This window comes from Xiphophorus maculatus, chromosome 11 (assembly GCF_002775205.1).
Source record: "Xiphophorus maculatus strain JP 163 A chromosome 11, X_maculatus-5.0-male, whole genome shotgun sequence".
NCBI lineage: Eukaryota > Metazoa > Chordata > Actinopteri > Cyprinodontiformes > Poeciliidae > Xiphophorus > Xiphophorus maculatus.
The window spans coordinates 1,012,430-1,021,869 of record NC_036453.1 but is presented as its reverse complement, the minus strand read 5'-3'; the positions used below and the strand labels follow the sequence as shown (position 1 = coordinate 1,021,869).

The 9,440-nt window shown below is 41.7% G+C and overlaps 1 protein-coding gene across 1 annotated transcript; it reads right to left on the bottom strand.

Moving 5' to 3' along the window:
• Positions 1-4,889: 4,889 nt before the first annotated feature.
• On the bottom strand, positions 4,890-8,438 carry LOC102229170 (LIM domain transcription factor LMO4-like). Its single transcript, XM_005807387.3, has 5 exons — positions 8,058-8,438; positions 7,281-7,516; positions 7,098-7,185; positions 6,634-6,792; positions 4,890-5,665 (listed from the first exon to the last, which is right to left on the bottom strand). The coding sequence occupies exons 2-5, from the start codon at positions 7,493-7,495 to the stop codon at positions 5,657-5,659; spliced, it is 471 nt and encodes a 156-aa protein (XP_005807444.1). The 5' UTR covers positions 7,496-7,516; positions 8,058-8,438; the 3' UTR covers positions 4,890-5,656.
• Between the last annotated feature and the right edge of the window lie 1,002 nt (positions 8,439-9,440).

Below are 9,440 nucleotides of genomic sequence, written 5' to 3'. Positions count from 1 at the left end.
AACTTTGTGTCTTTCTATAAAGCATACAACGAACTGTTTTTTAAAATTCTGGCAAGTCCACTGGCCTGAATATAAATAGACATGAACAGGAACATGTATTTGTTTTAAAGCATGTGACTATTTTTTTCCTAAAGCATAGAGTATAAAAGCAGGGGAGTCATGACTGCAGAGGCACTTTTTTTTTTGGCATCTGCTCCTCATTAAAGCTTGCTAATACACAGACCTGTGTTCCACCTGGTCTAGTGGGGAGGGGAGAACATTAGGAGGGTTTGGCCTTTTCTAGTTCACCTATCATACCAACTGTCTCTAGACAAACAACCCAGTTTGATCCCCAGACATTAATATGACACCATTTTCCCTGATGCTCATCAAGGTGATGCATCAAGTCTTGCTGGTGACGACTGTGACTGTATACAGAAGAAGATTTCACCTGCAGATGAGGATCTAAATACATAGAAAAATGTTGATGTGTTGCATAAGCGTGCTAAGTTTATCAGTGAAACAATAATTTAAGACAAAAGTTAGTAGATGGTGCATTTGTTTGGGCTGTTATTTTGAGCAGGAAGGTCCTTTTATTGAATCCTGGATTGAGGTCGTTCTGTGTGCAGTTTGCACGTTCTTCCAGTGGATCTATTGGGTTCTATTCACGGACCAAAGACATGCATGTGGACCCTCAAACATTCTTAGAGTACTTAGAGAACATCAATGAACAAAACAGGATCATAAAGTAACACACTTAGCAGGTCAGGGAAACGTTATCAGCTATGTTACGATGAAGTCCATCCACCATACTGAAATATGGTGGCAGCAGCATCATGTTGTGGGGATGATTTTTGTCAACAAGGACAGTAGAACCATTTTGAGTTCATGGGAGGTTGGATTGAGCTAAATACAGATTACTGACCAAACTGTTCCATGTGGGTTGTTGTGACAAATGTTTAAAATGCATTCATCCTTAATGATGCTTAAGGAAGAATGCTAACAGATGCATATACTTAAAACCTGGCATTACAGAGGTTTTTCTGAGTAATTTTTTCTAGATCCAATTCCAGGTTATTCAACCCAACCAATCTCAAAACAAAGTGGGTTGAGGGATTTGGCTTTGGCATCAATTTGAATGCGACTTCTTCTTGAAGAGGTTTGTGTCTCTATAAAGGAGAGCGACTGAGATTGCAACAGACTAGCTTAGTTTCTAAGGTGTGGAGAGAAATTGAAAAGACCAGCAGGACGGCTCAGAAGTGTGATGTACGCAGGATGGAAAACAGAAGCTCAAATGGCAGCAGACATAAGACATGTCCAGGTGGACATGTACAGCCCAGGAAGTTGAAAGTGCTTTGGATCCACATGGTCTCCAACAAATCTAGTAAAGCAAGTACAAGCGTCACACTGTACAGACAGAACACACACTCTCTCTCTACCCAGACGTCTTTGTTAATATCAGACTTTAGCTCTGGCTTTGACTCCATGTGAGTGGCGTTGTGCACTCAAACTAAGGTGAGTGTGTTATTGGGAGGGCGGGGAGGTGGGCAGCAGGCGGTGTTAAGTCAAGCAGGAACCCTCAATGTTGCTAATTTATTTACAGATTTAATTAGATGGATAGAGCCCTCACTGATATAAGAAAGAGAGGAGAGATGTTGCCAGCGTTACAGCACTTTAATTATGGTAGCAGGCTCCTGATCCCTGCGCTCTGCTGTCTGGGGAGCCAGTTAATTAAAATCCTCATTATTTTACTTTTAATTAGTTCCCCCCTCTTTTGTTTCCTTTCACCATATGGCCATGTTCCGTGGTCAAATTAACGTAATTGAGCTAATTAAGCCGATCACTTTAATTATTCAAAGCGTTCCGATTGGCCAGGAGAACTTTTCTCCCTCTCCCCTCCCTGACATTCCTGAATGAGGCTCTGAGTTGAAAAGTCGCCCTCTTTGTCATCGTGCTCCTCTGCTGTGAATTATTGCTGCAATAGCTCAGTTCCTCCATGTTCCTAGACTGTCTCATGTTTCACTACCACACAATAAGGGGCATGCAATGCAGCTTTGTGGCTCTCAGGGTGTTCAAAGAGGATTCTGAAATATTTGGAACATTTTACACACTACGGTATTTGCTTCAGCAGTCATCTGGCGCTTTAGAATTTTACATTTCAAATAGCTGTAGCAGCTTAAGAAGCTTTTTGAAGGGTTGTCAACACAGTTAAGATCTTTCAGCAGCATGCTACCAGCGGGATGGTGTTTTTAGAGGATGTTAGGGAGAGTGCAGTGCCTGAGGGTGGATGATGCCTGTCTGTCAGCATTCTTCTAAGTCTAAAACAACACTTGTGAAGTGTTATTTGATTGCATCATTTCTTCTCAACCTGCTTGCTTGCTTGCTTTGTTTTAAGGGAAGTATCTGACTGCAGGGCCCAGTACCTCTTCATTCATTCTTTTCTCTCTTTTCCTAGTAGCTATACCTAATTTTAAACTTTACACCTACTTCTAACAATAACAGTTAAATTCTATATTTAAGCTCTGTACAGCTATGAACTGGAACGGATAATGGATAGGAAGGAATGCCATGCTTGAACCAGAAGAGACTGTGAAGCCTCTGGTAAGGAGGCATTCACTGCAGACTCTGCATTCAGTCTCAGACAAAACAGGGGATATGATCCTCCTGTTTAGGGATAATATCTGTGATTTGCTCCAGTGTGATTACTCAAAGTATTTTCCACCAAAATATTCTTGAGGAAGATCCTCAGACAACAAGCTTTGGACTTCTAGCATCTCTGGATTGTTTGCAGGATGAAGCTGGAATGAATCGTCAAATATTCAGAATTTGCTGTGCAACATCACTGTTGTGCAAACACTCAGAGGGTCAGTCCATCTAAATCTGATTCAAGGTTTCCCAAATCTAGTCATTTTTCTTGAAAGGTAGTATTATGTAAAATTGACTTTTGTGAGCATTATGTTATGTTCTTCCCTCATCCTTTAATCTCCCGGCAGCCATGTAGGGTGCCTAAGAGCTTGTTCTCACCAAGCATCACTTTTTTCACAACGCTCCTTCTCAGAGCTGCTGCCTCAAGCCGAGTTTCCGCTCTACAAAGGTTTCCCCACTCAGCTCCTTTAGACTAGCCAGCAACAATTGGTAACACCTGGTGGAACTGCTGAGCTCATAGCATGAACTACTTCTCAGTCCAACGCTTCTAAAAAATGTTGTCTTTACGAGCTACAAGGAAAATAAGTCATTTTCACCTGCTCAACAATAATAAGCATGCAATATTTTAATAAATCAAAGTTGTCCAATCTTTGGGAGGAAATCAGTTGATAATCTTGAACCAAAACCTGAAAAGGAGATTTGCATGTTTGTCTCATTAACAGAAACAAATTCAGCTTGAAAATTCTTTGGGATCTATTCATAAAAAAATATTTGTGATGAATTCTCATCACAACAGGATTTGGGTAAAAATGTCTGCTGTATTTACAAAACTTACCGACCAGTGGTTTTAATGATATAAACTCAACAAACATTCACATGAAAGACCTTAAGTTGAAAATTTCAGTTATAGATTGTTTTCTTGGGACATTTGTCAATCAAAGTTTCTTTGGTGTTGTCAAGGCCGGGACATCTCCTGGTTCACCAGAACCTAGACTCTTCCACTCACACAAAGGAAGGCAGAGAAGTTGGCTCTTCATCACAGGAAGGTCTAGCAAAAAAAAAAAAGGAAGCATCGCTGGTCTACTTCCTCTTCATCATAAGCACATAAAAATACCCCGGCATCTTCTCGAGTCTTCACACGGTGTGAGGTGAAGGAGCTTCGGCAATTAAACTCATGCATGTGTTAATATGATTAATTAGCATGAATAAACACTTTCCTATGACACAGGCTACATGGTGAACCACACACCTGCAGAAGCTCTGATAAAAGACAACGCCTCGTGGCAGAGAGCTTTTTCATGAGACCTGCTAATTGGCATGTGAAAACGGTCTGGCTAATTAGGAGGAGGCAGATGATGCTTGATTAGTTTGAATGCAAAGTGTAACTTGTGGTGCGTTGGGACTCAGGAGTGTGCCGAGGTTGTATTTTTTCACCATCACGATACAAAGATAATTGTAATTGTGATCATTTGCATACGTTAATGAATTTGTGTGACGCTTCTTGATCAGACGTGGAATAAATAATTGATGCAGCATCAGCCTAAACCATGACAAGTGGGACGGTTTGAAATAGCTAAGCGCATTAAAAGGGAAGTTTGATGGCAAGCCGCACACCCAGGCAAGGTGTGAAAGTAGAGCAGATGCTATCGCTTGGTTTCCTGCACGCAGCGTGCTCTACCGCCGCTATCACACAAAGATTAAGTCGCAACCTCAGATGGTATGCTGGGGCTTTAACGTTTGCACGCAGCATTAGAAAGGCACAAAGCTGAATTAGGTGCAGCTCTTGGAAATCATTTTCAGAAGCCATGCAGAGAGTGGCACAGACCAAAGGGCGATGTGCGACCAACCAAGCCGGGCTGTGTGGGAGCTCTAATTGAAACAAGATAAAAAGTAAATACATCAGATTGTTTCAAATGCCCTGGCTGTTGGGGAGGGGGGGCAGGGTTGGGGGCTCTCCCCTTTAATTAGCCCCCTTTCAGATTAGGCTTTATTAGAGGCAGCCAGCCAGTCAGCCACAGAGCATATGCCCCAAGATCAGGCTCCCAGGAGCTCCAGTAGCACAGATACAGGGCTCATGCTTAATTGTTTCTGTAAATGGTCAGAGCTCAAGCCCCCTAAATCCATTCCTCGGGGTAATCAGGCATGTTTTCACCATACAGGGCTAAAGAGGGCGAGAGAGAGAGAGAGGGAGAGAAACATCCACCATGCCAGGTACCAAGCAACACAATGGCGCACTAATGCCGCAATGACCTCAGGTCGCTTCGTGACATGTTACAGGAAAATTGTTTTAATAGGATTTTTGTTTTCATACCCACAGCCCCCACCCCACCACCCATAAACACATTACACAGGCATCTGATAGAGAAACTGTACAGAAGGAAAACAGTAAAACCATCACAGGGATATTGCACGTCTTTGTGCAGAGTCTGAGGCGTGGATGAGCTGTTTATGGTGAGTACAGCCCTGGATTACATCATTTCATGGCTCCCTACAACCGATCACTTTCAGTTACACAAATCATAGATGCCATTCTCAGTGCTTGGATCTCATGACCAGCTAGAAAGATTTTTTTTAAAAGAACAGAGGATAATATGACATGGCAAATGTATTCAGTCACTTTCTGTAAGTTCACAGCAGTCCATCACACTTCTACAGTGATGTCTTTTGTCCCCTCTGCAGTTTTATACAGCTTTACTGAGTCACCATTTTCCTCCAGCTTTGTTCAGTCTTGAAGGAGACTTTTTGCCACTGCAGCCCCCACATAGTCTCAAGTCTTTACACAGACCACTTTGCTATTGAGTGTTACCAGAATGGAGATGCTGTTCTATAGAAAACCTCTGAAATGGCGAGGGAGAAGACATCTTACAGGAAAAAGTGGAGCCTCGCTGGGAAAAGTGAGACTGGAGGAGGAGAGTAATGAGGCTCCCCAACAACAAGTACAACAGCGACAGTAGCAGTGGAGGAAGAATACATGGAGGAAAGGAGAAGGCTGAGAAGGGAAGGAGACGAGGTCGCTCTGGATTCTTCCTGCTTAGCATACCTGGAGATGGGACAGGAGAAGGAGGAACGGGTCACAAAACGCAGCAATGCTAATCTGTAAAACTCTCTGATTGGATACAGTCATCTTTATTTAAGCAAAATGAATTCAATCACACATAAGTACAAAATAACAAAACAATTTAAAGCTTAAGATGACAGTAAACAAAAAAATTTTCCCCCATAAGGAGCTTCCAAGAACATCCATAAAAAAGGGTTTCATAACAAAATAATGGTAATAATTGAATATTACTTCTGACTTTAAAGGTCAAGTAGTCAGTTTGGACCCTCAGCAACAATTTCATCCCTCCATTCTTTGACTTGGTAAACAAACAATTTGGTGTCCATGTGTTTAAACAAAAGTGGTTCATTGTATTTTCCAGGTCATCGGACTTATGAAATATGACCGCTGATTAAACCCAAATGAGGGCCACATGATTGATACGAAGGTCATGTGGTAGATTTTAATACAAGAAAGAGCCCAGTGCTACATTACCAAACCTGCAAAGGAGCAAAATGGCAACGAGGACAAAATGCAACCCACTGTTCCAAATAAACGCCTTGCTTTAGATAAATGGCTCCTCACAATGCTGACCAGAATGGCGCAGCATTGTGAGTTAGTCAGTTAGTTAGGAACCAGTTAGCAGAACAACACTGCATCAGGTCAGGATGGAGCACTGTCTTTTGTTGTGTTAACATGTTTTATCTGAACCAGTGTTAGAGGTGAGGGATGACGTTTCTTTGTAAAATCTAAAGAATGAATGTGTGAAAAAAAAAAAAAAAATCATTTAGTGCCAAACTATGTTCCTTGATGTATTTTCCAAACTCATGTAAAAGTTAGTTTTTCTTTCATGGTCAGTCTGTCGGGTGCACCCGACAGACTTTTCTTTCCCACTGGCGTTAACTTAATGTTCGTTAGTTTTCTCTTGCTGCATGGCTCTGAAGAATCATATCAGTAACCCTTTCATTTACCTTCTGGTCCGTCAGCACCGAGCTGCTCTGAAGTGGGGCCAGGTGGCTGTTGTGCAAAGCAGCGCCGGGCCTGTCATGTTCGCAGAAGATTGTACCGTTGATGTAATGGAAGCGATCCCCAGGAATTAGTCTGTTTCTACAGGTGGCACAGCTGAAACACTGCAAGGGAGTATGGGGGTAAAAAAAAACAGAGTCTGAATGAATAATAATAAAGTCAGTAAATATATTACCAGGAGAGCTTCATCGTAAATGAATGAGAAAAAAAAGGAAACAGCTGGTCTGCAAAGTCAGCCAAGGTGAATCAGAATAAACCAGACGGCTGAACGTCACGTAAAATACAACAATAAGCCCAACCGTTGGAAGGACTAAGGGAGGGAAAAAAGGAATACTGTTCCTTTTGTGTTCACACTAAACGTGTCTTCTATGTAGCAGGAAGCAGAGTGAGATGCAGATTAGGGATTTACCTTGATGTGGTAAACATTCCCCTGTGCCCTCATCACCATCTCGTTTGCTGGAATGGATTGACCACAGGCGCTGCACGCCCCAAACAGCCTGGAAACACACAAACACACCAATTTGCTTTGCTGTACGACTACTGAAACAATCTAAAACAGGCAGCACCGTCTCCTCTGCTTCCTTCTTCTCACTTGATGTAGTCACTGCGACACAGAATCATGCCCCCTTTGCTGTAGCAGGTGGTGCCAATGTCCCCCAGCTGGGCCTGGCAGCAGGAACATTTAAGGCAGCGTGTGTGCCAGTAGCGCTCCATGGAGAAGAGCAGGAAGCGGTCTGCGATTTTCCCCCCGCATCCGGCACATGACCTGGGAGCTGGTGGGACACTTGAAGCTTGGCTGTTCACCATCTTGACGGGGCCCTCGGGCTCCTGGAAGAGTTCAGACAGGTTGATGACTCTATTAGGTTTTCTTCACAAGGATTAAACTGAAAATACACACAGTAAGCTCATCTTCTTGTGAGAACTGTTTTACTACAAGTTATCATAACTTGCAAGGATGACTGGTAGATTAACTTTAAATTAATCTTAAATTTCTTAAGATTAATGGCAGCAAGGATTTAACCTTTAACCTTAAACATGGAAAGCATTCCAAATGACTGATATTGCTCCAGTGAGAGGCTGATTTAAACTTCACAAACTGATACAGCTTTTAATATTTAGCCTAATGTCAAGCAGTAAATGAACTAATGTAACACAAGAAAAAGCTATGAACCAAAATGTATTATTATTATTACAAAACTGGAGAGACGGGTTTATGACCAGATAATTGAGTGTTTTCTTTTCATGCTGACAGTATGTAGTTTTGAAATGTATGGAAATTTCAAAGTTTAGAAGGAGCGCGAGCTCGTAGAAGAAACTGCACGCTGGAATGCGCGCGAGGACTGAAAACAAGAAAGAAGAGCCGCGTTACCTTATTAGGACAAAGCGTTTCCTTCTTCCGTCACAACTTTACAGAAACTAGAAAAGTGTTGAGAGAACCTTTGGCACGGTCACGGGCGAGTTGCTTTAAGATTCCACATCCACAACTGTACCCACAGACTTCCATATAAAAAATGAGACAAAAAGGACAAAATATATCAACGAAAAGCACGACCGCGTTGGGAACAGGCTGACGCGGTGGCGGCGGTGGTTCCGCTGCTTCTCCGTGGCATCCGGCTCTGCGGATTCAGAACTAGATGTAAGTGGGCGGAGGAGCCATGCCGCGGCTGCTCTCCTCTCTTCCAGCTGCCTGTCTTCAACAAGCGGTCCTCTTTCCACGCATCTGACAGCGACTCTATTCATCAAATTGCGCAAGGGGCCGTTTAAATGACCAAAGAGGAGAGGACAGCCTACACAATGAAAGCTGCAGCCAATCAGAAAGCAAGAGGCGTGTCTCCAGTCAAAATGATTTGTAGGTTTATAGTAGCCGTTTAATATGAACTTTAGATCTCTTAAACTTGGCTACATGACTTTAGTGAGACTCAGTAAACATCTATTAAATATTATCTAAAGGAGAGGACAAGATTCAAAAACACGATGGAAAGTTGTTCGAATCGTTCCAGTTTAAAACAATTATTAAATCAGTGAAACATTTAGTTCTAATTTTATTGCAATTGTATTAACGGGAGAAGAAATGTTATTTTTCCACCACACTCAGCACCATTTATCTGACCTTTTTCCTCTGTTTGACTACAAAGCTAATATATAGAGAACAATCACTGGTTACTTGCAACACATTGTTTACAAATAGCATTTCTTTCTTTTCTTGGACTTGCTGGGTTTTGTGAGGCACCCAAAGCAATGCATCTGAAACACATCGAATTGTATTTTCATGAAACATGTGAATTGTTATGGCATTTATGGGGCTTAATGCCTCTTTTAATAGATAAACGTTTTTAAGTGTCTTCTTCTTGAGGTCTAACTGTGCCTTTGGGTTTCAGTTTCCTCAGCTCTGGAATCAACTCCCTGAAAACACAAGATACACAAACTGTTTATTCCTTAACATCCAAACTGAAAACATTGTTTCCTGCAGCTTTCCAGTGAATGTCAAATATAAGTTTATCTGTTTATTCTCATCATATTATAGGTTTTAATTTCAAAACAACACGGACTGCTTTGAAAAAAATGTATATCACTTTTCATAAAAATGAGCTGCAAAACAATCAAATTTGGCTAGCTTATTATTATAAAAACTTGTGCATTTGTCTTACATGAGTATATGGAAGACATTTTAATACTTTTATCTCCTAATTTTTAAAAGTTTCTTGAATGCGTGGGAATTTTCATAAACAGGGATGGGGCAGAAATCCACTTT